General features: G+C 37.2%; 2 protein-coding genes across 2 annotated transcripts; both read right to left on the bottom strand.

Annotated features, from left to right (window-relative positions):
• Positions 1–1,050: 1,050 nt before the first annotated feature.
• On the bottom strand, positions 1,051–4,017 carry LOC108968763 (GPI ethanolamine phosphate transferase 1). Its single transcript, XM_018933002.1, has 3 exons — positions 3,877–4,017; positions 3,006–3,809; positions 1,051–2,942 (listed from the first exon to the last, which is right to left on the bottom strand). The coding sequence occupies exons 2-3, from the start codon at positions 3,790–3,792 to the stop codon at positions 1,069–1,071; spliced, it is 2,661 nt and encodes an 886-aa protein (XP_018788547.1). The 5' UTR covers positions 3,793–3,809; positions 3,877–4,017; the 3' UTR covers positions 1,051–1,068.
• A 559-nt stretch (positions 4,018–4,576) lies between these two features.
• LOC108968777 lies at positions 4,577–6,831 on the bottom strand. Its single transcript, XM_018933018.1, has 3 exons — positions 6,607–6,831; positions 5,835–6,507; positions 4,577–5,148 (listed from the first exon to the last, which is right to left on the bottom strand). Exons 2-3 carry the CDS (start codon positions 6,178–6,180, stop codon positions 4,577–4,579), a joined length of 918 nt encoding a protein of 305 aa, XP_018788563.1. The 5' UTR covers positions 6,181–6,507; positions 6,607–6,831.
• Positions 6,832–15,434: the final 8,603 nt, after the last annotated feature.

The raw sequence follows: 15,434 nt of genomic DNA on the forward strand, positions 1-15,434 counted from the left end.
ACATATATAAAAAGATTGCATAAGCATTTCATTTATAAATGAGAATGGAAAGAAAAAATTTGCATTTTTTTAATTTAAAAATATTTTAAATACCTTACGCGAAAATTTAAACCTGTTTTTCTCGAAATTAATTTTTTCGAAACGATACCCACGATTTCTCAGGTCGCTAGCCGGCAGCACGTGTGGCAAAGAAACATTATTGGAAACATACAAGGTAATCGACCGGCCAGTCTTTAATTACGCCGCACCAATATGATCGCCTGGATGTAGTGAAACGCAGACGAGGTCAGACAAACTTATCAGAACACTGCACTCCGAACTACTACAGGATGCCTCTTGATGTCTCCCATTGCACACCTGCATAGTGAGGCCCATATGCTCGCAGTTATGGGGCGTAATTAACTGCACTCATTGCATTGCTTTCGCAGAAATCATCCCTGCAGCCAGTTGCTTGCAGCAGAACCGCCTTCTAGCTAGCTTTAAGAGGTCCTTCCTCAACTAGTCAAATCACAGTCTCAACATGACAGTAACCAACTTATCTAATCATTACCATCCTAACGGGAACAATATAACCATTACAACAACAACCACATTTCTCAGGTGCTACTGGAACGATTTACCGGCAATTTTTTTGTTTATGTCTGAAATATACATACTATGTACTCCCCAAATATGGTGAAAAAATTGTTTGCTTTTCCGAGTAGTCGCCATCTCGTGAAAAAAATTGCCAACCTTTCTGTTGAACCCGGCCTTGCAACATTATTCTAGATTAATAACTTATTTTTTGTTTGGTTCAAATTCCTAAGATCGAATCATGGCTATCTACCGCTTCATCAGTTACTCCATTTTGAAATTTTTAACTTTCTAATTTTTGATTATTATTGATTTTCAAACTTTTGATTTTATCAAAGTGTATTCACACTTTGGATTTATTAAAATTTTATATTTAAAAATTAAAAAATTTAATTATGATAATAGTATACAATGATAATAATTAATATGTAATAACATAAAAAACAATAATTATGTACATATTTTCTTCATAAATAATACTACTTAAATTTTCGGCTACTCCACATTTTGCACCTTTTCATTTAAACGCAACAACAATTTGGCAAAGTATGTGAAAATCACCAGCACTAGTGTGGTCACCTCCATAATGACAAAGTGCGAAATCGATGTGCCAATTTCCAGCCATGAGCCTTCATTTCTAACCAAGAATAAAAAATTCAAGCCCATCACATCACAGATTAGCAGCAGACAAATGAAGATGGCCTGCTCATTGGCGCGTGCAAATGACGACATGCCATAAATAATTGTTATATTCAACACAACAGGAATGACTAATTTCAATATGACTAATGCCATAATAATGAATGGCGCGAAAGTGCTCAAAAAGCAACGCACAATATTCGGATCGAAGGAGCTGACCGATGCAATGTTGCCAGTACCGAAAAAGGAGAACAGTGTGTAGAGTAATATGGTGAAGGACAACTTGAGCACCGCTTGCAATTGCTGTGGTGAGTTGACGGCCGTCGGCTGTCCTTTCCAACTTTGCGGTTGGAAGTCACTTAGCCTGCGTGATAAAGGCAGTTGCATGGGCTGCACGGCCAGTGTGAGCATTAACTCTGAAGAGAGCATTACAATGAAAAGCGATTCATAGGATGTGCATAATAAAGTGTATAGGGAGGTTAATAGGAAAAATAAAAGCTCAATGCGTTGCTTCAAAACGGACGTTCGATGAAAAGTAATTAAAGCAAAAATATACAGCAGAAAACACCAGGAGAGTGCGTGCGATAAGAATGGTACACCGCTTTGTTGTGCATGCCAGTAACTGACAAGCAAAGCGTTGATTAAGCATATCAACGCTGGCACTTTTATATGCCAATGCATGTGTGACTTAACGGCAAATGGGCGCAGCAACGTGACGCACATGCCGAGCAGCAGCAGCCATGTGTTTCTATAGCCAAGAGTTGGCGGCAGCAGCGGAAATGTAGACAAAACTAAGCTTAACACAAGCCATATGTAAAATTTGCAATTTTTAGCTGGAAAAGCGCGTAAATTAATAAATACTGAATAAATAAGAAAACTTAGGGAAATAAGTTTGCGATCAAAGAAACTATAGACAAACAGTTCTGCGCACAAAACTAACGCCAACAATTGTATTAGCGGCATGGCACGTATAAGTGGCAGTAAAGAGATGCCTTGCTTCTGCACTAACAACAGCCACACTAGTAACGGTAGCAGCAGGTAAAATGCTATCACCAATGGCACACGCTGCAATAGGAGCAACACGCAGACGACAAGTAGACCAAACTTTTGCTTAAATGTTACCGTTAAGCGACCTTGAAAATGCTTCACCGCTTGTCGTTGTCCTAGTAGCAGTTGTAGACAATAGATTATCCAACATATAAAGGTAGCTGTGGTACTAAGCTGCAATGGACGTCGATAATAACCCTGATAATACTCGATGCCTTTTAAAACAAGCTGCATTATGTTATAACTACCGTTAATAGCATCTTCATATTGACCATTTCGCATATACTTTTTCGTATGCACTAAATATTGTGCAATAACTGCTTCATTGAGTTCATTATAACTTAATAGATAACTTGAGAAGAGTCCGCGCTGATGTGTTGTCAAAAGCGTTTGAAATTGTGCTAAAAGTTGAAGAGCATTGCTGTGCGCCGCGTGCGCTTTATATTCGGGCGTAGCATTTAAATATTTTAACGGCAGTATACCCACGTTATTCATTGGTGGCGCAATGCCAATTAAAGCTGACATAAATGGTGCTATTTGCGCTTGTTGCATGTTACAGCGGGGGCGCGTGATGTCGGCGCCAATTTTATATTTATTTTCACAGCTAATATCGTTAGTAACACCGGCGCCCCAAAGGAAGAACGGTGTTTCAGTCTCAAATGCGTCACTGGAGCCATGCGATCCTTTAAAAAATTTAAAAGAGAGTTTTTATTATTAGATTTAAACTAGATAAAAACTCAACGCACCTGCATTTGTCATGCCATGATCGGAAGTCAACACATAAGCAGTGCGGTTATCTGGAAATACGCTTTCGAACTCCTCATATAACTCCGTTATACCACGTTCAGTGCGATGTAAATTTTCTAAGAAATTTTGCGTTCCAGGCTTATACACATGCCCAGCCGTATCCAAGCCCAACAAATGTAAAAAGAAAATAATTTGTTTCTGCTCACGCAGCTCCACACGCTTGCGTGAGAGTAGTTGGCGCACACGTTCAAATACCCAGTCATCTAATTCATAGGTTTTATCACGACCGGAGAAATCCAGTTCGTGGTCATATGCGTCAATAAGTAGCCTTTGCTCACTCTCTATGCCACCCATACGTGAAAATATATGCAGCACATCTGCAGCGCCCCAAGCGTATGTATGCCGACTACGATTGAATACGGTGTCAAAATCGACAGGATTGCGTTTCCAACCGCGTGTTACAGCCGATGGATCTTCATATAGACCAGCGATGAGCGCTATATGACCGGGTCTTGATTCAGTTGGTACACGCGTATGTGAAATGCCAACCAAACCATTTGTTTTTAATATTAATTTACTTAAATTTGGTATGTCTTCACAACCATTACGAAAAAACGATTCTGCACGCAAACCATCAGTCACAATGAGAACTAGTCGTTTTGCAGGCGCCTCCAAATGTATTGGCTTTTGGGGCTGCAAACCAGCTATGATTGGTGAACGAAAATATATAACAAATATGGAGCCAAGTAATAATAAATGCACCACAATCGCGTTGATTATCCACATTTTTAAGTGTTAAAGGGCTGTTGATTGTATATAATTAGTTGCAGATGTCGCCTATTATTTTTAGTTTCAGACATCTATACTTACGCAGTGTTTAAATGCTGCACACAATTAACTGATTTCGTATTAATATCTAATTGAATTAATTTTAACAATTTTATGTCTCATTGCTTGTTTTTATTCACAAATTTAGTGATAAACCGGATTAATGATCTATACTAATCTGAAGTTTACTCTTTGCAATAAATAACAACAATCAGCTGATTGTAAAGTTAATCAGTTATCGATAATATTCATGGTTGCATTAGCACCAATGGAGAAGCCGGAAACGGTATATTCTATCGAAATGGCGTTAATTAAATGGGTTGCGTTCAAATTTAAATAAAAATCAAATTTAATAAACAATATATATTATAAATAAAAAGTTGTAAGTGTGTTTTGAAATTAGTATAATTACATAAATAAAATAAAAATCAGAAAACTTTTAATTAAAATAAATTAATAAAGAATAATTTTTTATTAGTTATCTATACTCATATTAATTTTGAATACCGCCTGTTGGTTGGCTAACTACTTACCAATTACTTGTTTGAAAAATATCCAGAATTAAGTGTTCTAAGTAAGCGCACTCGTGTTAATTTTATTAAAAAAATGCTCAATATAACAAAGCTTTATCCTACACTTTGCAACATTTCACTACATATACATATGTACTCTATATGATTACAATATAAACTACTTTTTAATTGTAATATTCAGATATATAATCTTTTTTCTAAAATTTCAACTACTTTTTCAACAATTTCTGCGTTAAACGATCTACTGCTGAAGTGGGTGTCTGCTGTTCGAGTGCTGTATCCTTCTCCTCCTCTAAAGCCCGTGATTTTGCTTCTTCAATTTCCCTTTGTTTTTGTATTTGTCGGAATTCAGTCGGTGTCAGCATGCCACGCAACACCGTCTCATAAGTGACACTAACACCTTTAACAGACATTTTACGATATAATTTCCAACACTCGCGCTCCTTCAACGTGCGCACGTATTCCGGGTAGATATATTCCTCGTTTTGTTTGTCCTTACTTGCAAGCTCCGCTGCGCCTTTCGCGGTGTTTTGCGTGCCATCCGCGACATTGTTAGCATTTGAGTCCCCACTATCGTTGCTTTCCAAGTTTGTTGTGACATTTGTTGCCATTGCATTATTGCCGTTTACTTCATTCATGAAAATTGATACTGGCGGTGCTGTTGGTGGTCGGTTGGAGCGTAAGCGTGCAGCTAATGGTGCAATCGAGCCACGACGTATCATATGTGAATATTCCTTTGTAGCTAGTTGAAAGTTTGGTGGATAGTTCTCTTGGAAGGAAACTGGCAATAAGTAAATATACTTTTTTTAGGGATGATATTAAGCAATAATCGAAATATTGGGAGAATATTTAAATTTTTTATATGTATAAATTTACGAGAATTTTATTAAAACTTTTTATTTTATTTATAAGTTTACTAGAGTTTTATTAAAAAATCTAATAATTTTAAGCTTGATTTCTAAGACTACTGGAGTTTTATTAAACAATTTGATATTTCAAACGTACTAATAATTTGATATGTGATCTGCTTAAAATTATAAATAATCGAATTGTAATTAAACTTAATAAATGTAATATAATATAATTAAAATTAATCATCTAAAGAATATTTTCTTCCAAAATTTATATTACAAAATGTCAGTCGTCAAGAAAATTAATAAACATAACTGTAAGCAGGGTATCGAATTTTTTATTCAAAATCCATGATGATTAAAAATTTGATTTTCAAAAAACCCATTTTTCAAAAATAATTAATTAAATTTTCAATTCCTTTTTATAATAATTGTAATGTTTAATTTCAACAACAACTTGCAAATCCTTTTTTTATCCCAACATCTTGGATTAAAAACTAAAAATATAATGTATATTTTATTTACAATATCAATAATTTACACATAATTGATTGATTCGATAACAAATGAATGCAATTTATATCGATTAAATTGCGCCCAAGCCTGATGCTCTTACCTGATTTACCCGTCTTACGCAATGTAGGTGCACCAGTGCTACGCGAACGTTCTGCATTGCGCTGCCCGGTTTCCGGTGGGCTATCTTCCTTTTCCGAATCACTACCCTCAGAGCTGACGAGCGAAACCAGTGTAATCACATCGACCGCCAATGTGGAACGTGTACGCGGTATTGACTGTTTTTTGCCATTAGCGCCATTCAAATCGAAGAGTACATCATCATCACTTTTATCGCAAACACTGGCGTTGCGCGTGATTGGCTTACGACGACGCAATTTACGTTTCTGAAACGCAAACACACCTTTGCTATTCTCATTGAGCGAATGCGAACGCACCGGCGCGGACATAGCACGCACCAAAGGCGGACGACGTTGTACGATTAGCGATGGTGCAGCGTTGAACGCGCCACCACTTGTATTGGAGGTCAAGGGTGCGGCGACTACGTCCTCCTGCTGATTAATAACTACAGTGGCGTTATACGCTGTGGGCGCACTGGCTGCTAAGTTAACGCTTGTGTTTATTGCGACATTGCGACTAGAACGATATTGTGCACGCCGCTGTTGGACAGTATCATTGGCAGTGACAGTTGTTGCTGTGTTTGTGGCGTTACCGGCAGGCGCAAGAGTGCGAGCAGGCAAATCGCTGCGCAGCGTTCGTGTTGTTGTTGTTTTTCGCTAATGCGTAAATAATTAAGTATATACATACATGTGTATTTGTAAATATGTAGGCTTTACTAATGGTTTATTTTAATTATAATTTTATTTCCAGCTTACTTTGTGCTCCGTGATTTCAGAAGCGCTTTCGATATCACTGGTATTGGACTCGTTGCCGTTTGACGATTTGTAATTAATGGCATGTGAAAGCACAATATTCAAATTCACTTTACTGTTATGCCGCTTGAGTGTTGGCGAGCAATTTGCAGCTTTACCCTGATGCTCGGATGGAGGCAGCAGCGTATTTGATTCGCTGCTGCGACTTTCCTCCCTATAAATGCGAAAGTAATGCATATGAAGTAACGGATATTTAAATGCACAAACATGCTCATGTCATGTAAGTTAACTGTCAACATTTTGAAGTGAAAGTACTATATTAAGAAGTGGATATATTAAGAGTTCAAACAACATTACAAAGATTTTTAATAGGTTTTTATAAATATCCATAATATTTGTTGCATGACGATTGGGCAACGCCTCAACGCTATGACATCAATTACATTCATAAGTATGTATAATAAGCTTATGAAGAATGCTGCTTGTGTGCTGAAGAATATTAAAATATCATATAATTGTTATGTTGTTGAAGCCATCACAATTGATTGATTTATGCAACCGGTAACGGCAAAAAGGAAATTATATTTACGACTATCATGTCAGTTTTGTACATATAAAACGTATTTATACATACATAGTATATGTATATATTATATAAGTAACTACATTCAAATATCCACATGCAACATTTCAATTTATCGTATTTATTGCATTTTTTCCTTTGAGGTTATGTTATTTGTAAGTGCTGATGAAAATAATATTTTAAACACACACGCAAATACACTCATCTACTGTTATTGTTGTAATGTCAGTATGTAAAACTTATTTACATTCACTTTTACGTAGACAATGTGTGTGTCCGTGCTGAGTTCTAAAAATAAAGCAATAATTGTAGAGTGCTCACTAGAAACTATACAAGTAAAAATATGGTTCAATGAACGATATCGTGATTTCAGACACTAGATATTTACCGTTACTAACTATTAAATGAAATTGAGCTCAAAACTATTACGGCATACACAACGGTACTTTTCATGTATCGTGTACACATACACACATTATTTGCGAAAATATAATAAGTTTTGCTGTCTTTTGACCCATTTACCCATAAATTGAATAACAAAAGTTGGATATAATTTGATTCAAAGTAGATTAAATTGCATAAATGCGTGAAAGGACGATGAATAGCGAAATTAAAAAAAAAATAATAATAATAAAATAGTTATACGGTTGTTCCGAAGCTATAATACCTTTCTCAAATACAAATGATACCTTTAAGCACTTGAATCTTATCTTTATGCTACAGTGACTCGATCTAAACAATTTCATCGGAGATTGCACCGTTGCCTTGGAGAATAGCCCATACCAATATCGATGATGAAGATAAGCATCTACTAAAATGAAAAAGCTTTCCATACAAGAAGTTGATTCCTATCGTTCAGCTATATGCTATTGTGGTCCGATAAATGAGAAGCTCATTGAAGAGGAAAAGGCATGTGCAAAATTTCAGATCGATATATCAAATACTGAGGGACTAGTTCGTATATATGTATACATGAAGACGGATATGGCTAAATCCTCTAATTTTATAGAGTCTCCTTCAAGGTATGGCAAAGTTTATGGCGAACTTAATTTACTCTGTTCAGGGTATAAAAATTCTTATCTGGCTAAGTTCAAGCTATGCAGGACCAAATCCGATATAATTTTTCCATTACCAATACTTACAAGGTTTTTCCAAAAAGTAATAGGACTGATTTTCTTCCGTCGCGACTGTACTTCGGAGCGTGCGCGAACCAACTGGATTCGGTAGAGGGCGCTCCTAGCTAACGAACGAGCGGCTGGTCAGTTGTCTCCGAGCAACTGTATAGTCGGGACAAACATTTTCACACGACGTGTTTCTGTGAGTGGTGCAAGCCGTAAATTTAGCGTTCGTTAGGGCAGAGGTACGCGATTAAATTCTGTGTGAAACTCGATAAATCAGCGTCTGAGACGTTTGATATAATAATAATAATACCCAACGATTACCCTCCTCCCGCCCAACCGACGCGAGGGGCGCAACGAGCGGAAATAGCCGAGTCATAGCAACAGAGCTTTACAGAAACAAAAATTTCAACAGTCAAAATTAAGAATTAAAATTATGATCAAGCAAGCCTACCCAACCTAACGCTTCCGTAGCCGCCCCACAACGCAAATATGTCCCCCCGAACTTTTTTTGTTTCTTTGCTTGAAAAGGCCGTTGAAAAGCAAGCATTTTGAGACGACAGAGGGGATCCAAGTAGTATGCACTTCACCCTTTCCTGAATAGCAATGCAGTAGCCCGGAAGCCTAAAGCTAAGATGATTCAGAGCTTCTTACAGAATTTCCCCTCACCCTCCAAACTTCCTTTCTAGTTTCGACCCGTTCATGAAAAAGCGCCTCCGCTCTTCTAACTTCTCCTCATCTACATACATTTCCAAGTAGTATACGAGCAGAGAAAGTACTTTTTTTTTTTAGTTTTAGAAACATTTTTAAACTGAACACTGTATATCAAGTTTCCCCCTTAGTTTGTAGCACCCAGAAGGAAATATCGCGGACCCTACAACGTAAAAGTAATCAGCATGATGGAATGAGTAAAAGGATCTGTCCGCCCGTCTGTATATACGCGGTTTAGTTCCTCAGTTTTTGAGTTATCAATCTGAAATTTTTGCAAACACACTCTTCTTCTCAAGAAGCTGCTCATTTGTCGAATCCCGGGAAACAGGAAAATGAAAGTTTTCCCCTATAGAAACACCTACATATTTCTTTGGATTATAAGATGCGACTAACTAAAACTTCTGACACACGAATTTAAGCTTTTATTATTACTATTTACCTGTTTAACCAGGTAAAAAATTATAAAGAATTCTTAAGAGGTACTTACTCAGTTTGATCTTGACTATTTGTCGGAACACATGCGCTATTGCGACCGTAACGGTAACCTAACTGACCGTTAACTTCTTTCAACTCTTGATCCAACGATTTTAAAAGCGACGACGTTGAACCTGCATGCGTACTTTTGAAGCCTTTCAATCCCACTCCACCACTTTTAGCGGATTTTCGCGTATTAATGCGTTTGCTTGGCGCTTCATGCGCCGCAACTGACTTCTGACGTATACTCTCCAGCGAACGATCCACAGAGAGACCACGTGTCAGGTAACCACTGCCAGCTCTACGCGCAGCAAACAAATGACCACCACCGCCGGCGCCCATTGGCTGCGTGCGATTGGCTTCGCTGAATGAATGCTGCTTTTGCAGACGCAAATGCATGGACGCGCGCGGTTGACTCGGCAAACGTTGYTGCTGCTGCTGTGTCCGCCTTGCCCATGCGGTGGAAGGCATTTGCGAAACCGCTTGACGCGTACTAAGCGACAAAGCCATTAAAGCGAGTCTTAAAAGCGCACACTAACTCTCGACAAACTGACTGGCGTGGCGCGTGCTCTTTTTAATTTCCACCGTAATTGCCTGCTTTTAGGCGCTTATGCTTGATTCAATCAAATTTAAGTATTTGACGTGTCTTTTGTTGTTACTATTAGCTTAGTTCATGATATTCACAACAAGACTGACTGCATTACACGCACACACACGGCACACCCGCTATAGCAACGGTAAAAAAAGCACACCCAACACGCTTTGTAGCACGATTTTTATTATTTTCACCGATAATTAATGCAAATACAATGCCATACAAATTGCTATTTATTGATCAGCCGCGGTGATTGCTCAAGTGCTTGTTTGCATTGTTTAGATTTTCGTTTTTTTTTTTATTATAATTTTTTTTTGTAAATTTTTTTCGTTTAAGCCGAAATAAGTTTGGCAATAAGCAGTCAATACAAATGCCAATTATTTCGCTGATACCGATATCCCGGCTATTATGGCAGCTGGTTCGGTAGAGTCGGTGGTCGCGCATTGACTGTTTCAAGAGCGCATCCACAGCACAGCGATTGGGGCATAAGTTGGAGCGAAGAGTACTCGAAAAATCCCATGTGCCACATTTAGTGGCACATATTTATACACGTTGCCAACGATATTGTTAATAGCTTTAGTGTAGGTATTTGCGTGGCGTAACTACCGGGGCGAAGGCGGGAGCAGAGCGGCAAAGCGCTCAAAGCGCGGAGAAGCCAAAACACTTGCACTCCCTCGCAGGCTGCGGCGCAACGGTTCATTGGCTGTTTTCGTGTTGCAGGCAACGGTTTTTGCACACTTTTCGTTTTGTTTATTATTGTTTTTATTGTAGACTGGAGTTTTATTTTTCTTTTCTTGTTCCATTTCCGCCAGAGACACCTTCAATACCAAGTTAGTTGTCGGTGTGCTCTAACGCGAGCTTGTTGTTGTTGTTGTTTTGATAAATTTTGTTGTTTTTACATTGTTATGTTGTTGGTAAATATTTTTTTTGTAATTTTTCTCAGTATTGTTGGTTTTGTAGTTGTTGTTGTTATTTGGTATTGTTGTTGTTRTTTTTTAAATTAGTGTTGTAATTTTCATTTTTGTTATTTTTTTGTTGTTCTTATTTTTGTTATTGTTCTTACTAATATTGTTGCTGTTGTAACTCTGTTACTCCAACATGCTAGCTATAAGTCATGCTAAGTTTTTATTACGCCCGCGCAAACACAAACACAGTACTTACCTACATACACAAATACACGCACACAATAATACTCTTACCAATCACGTTTACCCCCTCTATGCCTGCATTTCACCCTTCATATTCGCCACGCGCACTATTCATTGATTGCATTGTGCGGTAGATATGAATGGCGAACTTTTCTTTTCATTTCACAAGAGCAACAAAGCATGTATGTATGTGTGAAAATATGTAAATCTTGTTATTTCTCTATGCTTGCGTCGCTTTGTTTATGTGGCACTTGGAGTCAATGAGCCCTTTGAGCATTATCACTCAAATAGCTACCCTCTCTCCCTCTCTCATACATCCTCACGGCTTTGCTTTGTGTATTTGTGTGTAATGGTAGCACAACAACTTTTCATTCTCTTCTAACGGCAACGAAAATCCTTTCAGCATTGTTTTTTCTTTTTTAATTTTATAAGGTTAGCAATTTATATGAAGCTCTGCTATCCTCTGTGGCTGTAGTATATTGAAATATGTAGTTTATAAAGTAAATTGGCAACAGTCTTTGTTGTAACTGATTTGCTATCGAGTGTGGCAACTTGAGATCGCATTGTGTCACCATAGCGTATGAGTAACTTTAGTGTATGCGGGCAAATTTGCGTTTAAAGGGGACAGTTTGAGAAGCTATGGATTTTATATGTTTATGAATGCATAGAAATTTTGTGCTATCTAAGGTAAAACCAAATATGCTAGCATAGTTGTTATTGATTTGTACTTCTGAATTTTTGATAATTTAAGAAAATGATTATTTTGTCGATAAAAATAACGCATAAAGCTTTGGAAAAAATTAAGTCTAAAACTAAATTCTTCGGCAATTATCCGATTTAAGAGGTTGTAAACAGTTCGAATTTTCAAAAAATCCGTTTTTTTTATTTTATTTTCCTAATGTACACATATTTAAGAATACGTGCAGAATATTTCATATGGGGAATATTTTCGAAATTACACTCAAATCTGAAAAGGTATTTCAGAATACTTGGAAGTACAAGGCCAAACTTTGAATGCATTTTTCTCAAAATGGTGTTTTAAAGTCGGTGACCAACATTACTTGAAAACGGCTAAACCGCTAAACCGATTAAGCTCAAAGTTTAACACATGCTTCTTAAATATATTACTTAGTAAATAAATGAAGATTTTCTCTCATCGACAAATATTTTTTTATTAACAATTTAAGCCGAACTTTTGGTCAAAAAAACCGCCCTTTTGTCAAAAAAAAAAATTATTTTGCTTATTCCTTCGATTAATTACTGGATTTAACATTATTTTTACGAAACCTGTTCGGTTTTTTAATCAGAGGATCCAATTCAGAGATATAGTGGCCAACCCAAAACGTCATCTTTGAGAGGACCTCCTGAAGATCAGCTGTAGCTTTCCATATAAATATTTAAAAAAAAAACTTGGAAAATTCGCTTTTTGTGGCCTTCTAACTGTAAATAACCCTTTAAGCTCACAGTTAACTTTAATAAAGCTGCATCTAAAGATGTCGTGGAACATTTGGTCATCTACACACACATGTAGTTGTGACTTGCTGGGATCAGCTTGACAATTAATATAAGATTTAGACTGCAGAGGAGATTTTCAAATGCTTGACTCATAAATATATATAAAGTTCTTTGGATCATCAGAAACCATGTCCAACTCTTAACAAATCTTCTTAGACGTTTTATTCTCCCGCTAGTTCACCTGGACGTCTAAAGCAGTGTGATACGAGGTGATTTAGCCTTGATCTCGCAACGGTGGGATGATAAAGAAAGAAGTCTTAAGATGATTTTACCAAGCAGCATCACTGGCAACCGGTAAGAAATTTAATTTTAATAAATACATAGAGACCGTAGAGGCGAGTCGAGATACTACTTCCATTAGTTTTTAGGCAGCCTCTTTATTTTAATATCAATTAAAAGAATTGATTTATATTCTTCTAGTGGTGTACAGAAGGTTTGTTATATACACATATGCTTATATTCCCATGGTGTTCTTGCCCTGTAACTATTTTTAATATGCATAATTCAATCGTCAATGTAAAAATTCGTTTTATGATAAATCGTGTTGTAAGTGTTACAAGGACTTTCCACACGTGTCTGCGAATTTTTTGGTGACATCACATCGCATTTGCACTTGAATAAGAATTATGAAATCTTACTTCGTCAACTCATGACACACTTTCGGCGCCCTCAAACTCCAGCTGCGAACTCGAAAATGCTTCACTAATTATAGGTCCACAACGATAAATGCGGCGAATAAACGATTGAAGGATACCAGGCTAACAAAAAAAGAATTTAGCAAAACAAAAACAACACAAAAAACATATTAACTCCCACAACTGCATAGCACATACATAAATACATCACTACTAAACTATAATTGCGCACATTTTAGTAAGTCAAATGTCAAATTCGAATAGAATATACTCATATACAGAAGGATGTATATTTGGTAGCCTAGTACCGGGAGCATTTGGTGGCATCTATGACAGCTGGAATTCGGCAATTGTGATAGGCATGCATAGTTGTCGTGCATGACAGCAATCAAAGTGAACAAAGCACCAAATCCATATACATACATACATACTTGTCTCTATACATATGTATATACACTCATACCTCATGCATATGTATAAGCACAAACATATGGGCAAATATACTAAGTTTATATGTGTATACCCGTGCATGTAAGAGCCGATATCGGGCAGCAGTCAATTTCAGGGTCACATTCCTCGCTATAGGCCGCCATTTTTTGCGCAACAAACACTTCAACCTTCACGCAAAAAATGCCAAATTTATTCAAACGCTTAAATAAGCCACTAATAAATCAAGCGATAAAACGGGTATTCTTTCGATTTTAATTAGCGATTCATTGTTTGCCATTAAAAAAAAAACCAAAATATGAATATTAATAACAAAAATAAAGAAAAATTTTTGTTGTTCATTGTTTTACCATGCCATTAGCTAATAATTATTTATTTAATAAAATAGATTTTGTTAATGACTCCTTGCCTTCTCAAAAAATTTTGTTTTAAAGACTATCGAATTTAATATAATTTATAAAAATGCTCCTTTTGAAAAAATCCCAACATTTTTATAATGTATCTTCTGCTTCACTTCTCAAATCTCCCTTATCCCTTGCTTGTCGTGGGGCAAGGCATTCATGGCATCTCCCAGCTGTCAAGGGTGATGCTTCTCAGAGGATCTGCATAATCGCTCTCAAGCTGGAAAGCCCCATCCTCTGCGCTACAAGAAGAGAAGACATCCCGCCCATGCATAGCATGACCATGTTTCCTCCAAATTGCGCAGGCAAGCCGTACGTGTTTGTTCTCGGGCTGATAAGAAATCAGAATGAGGGCGTGTGCACCTCGACCTGGCGCGCAGTCAGTAGAAAAGTCGAAGGCTCCGGATGGTTGGAGTAACCTCTGTATCGACGAAGAGCCATATAAATAAGTCCGGAGATCTAGCTTTTGGCTGAATTACATGTTCAGCCACAATGGGATCCGCTGTCAAGGTTACGCAAATGACATTGTCATTATATGAGGTGAACATCAACCTCTCCAAGACGAACATCATCTCGTTCACGAGGCGTAGGTCCGTGCCCAGTCTAAGGAACCTTACCCTTGGGGGCAGAGAGGTAGAGATGACCAACATAATCAAATGTCTTAGTCTCATGGTGAATTCCACTCTGCAACGTGACTTTTTTTAACAGTCACTAATGCCAATAGTTAACTCAATGGTGATCACATGACGATCTTTCAGTACCTTCTCGAAATTCGTCTTGGAGTGATCTAAGACTTCGATTAAATTCACCATAGCATCGATAAATACTGGCCCTTTATGAATTTCCGCATCGTCAAATATTGAATTAACTTCATATATGCACTCTTGATAAATTAATTCTTGTCGAAAGTTGTAAAAAATAATCTCGTAAATATGTTCGCGGCTTAATTCCATTTTTTGGCCAAGATGAATATTTTAAGTTAGTCTAAACAACACAAATAGCGCTTGTATGCCAAAACCTACTGACTGCAATTGCAACACTAATGTTGCCAAATCCCGAAATATTAAATGAAACCTACGATATGAAACAGGAAGATTACAATTGACCGTTACGTTGCGGGGATATTTAGGATTACATTTGCAAAAATAATTTTAACATGTTCGATTTTTCCAGCTTTGTGTGGATTCAAACATTTTCTACCACA

This window comes from Bactrocera latifrons, unplaced genomic scaffold (assembly GCF_001853355.1).
Source record: "Bactrocera latifrons isolate USDA-ARS-PBARC rearing strain unplaced genomic scaffold, ASM185335v1 scaffold_23, whole genome shotgun sequence".
Lineage (NCBI taxonomy): Eukaryota > Metazoa > Arthropoda > Insecta > Diptera > Tephritidae > Bactrocera > Bactrocera latifrons.

Bases quoted from the DNA above. Each gene is read 5' to 3' on its own strand.
- LOC108968763 (XM_018933002.1), bottom strand. From the start codon at position 3,792: ATGTGGATAATCAACGCGATTGTGGTGCATTTATTATTACTTGGCTCC. The intron at 2,943-3,005 runs GTGCGTTGAGTT...AATTTTTTAAAG, and splicing joins TCATGGCATGACAAATGCAG to GATCGCATGGCTCCAGTGAC.
- LOC108968777 (XM_018933018.1), bottom strand. From the start codon at position 6,180: ATGTCCGCGCCGGTGCGTTCGCATTCGCTCAATGAGAATAGCAAAGGT. The intron at 5,149-5,834 runs GTAAGAGCATCA...ACTTATTGCCAG, and splicing joins GCGTAAGACGGGTAAATCAG to TTTCCTTCCAAGAGAACTAT.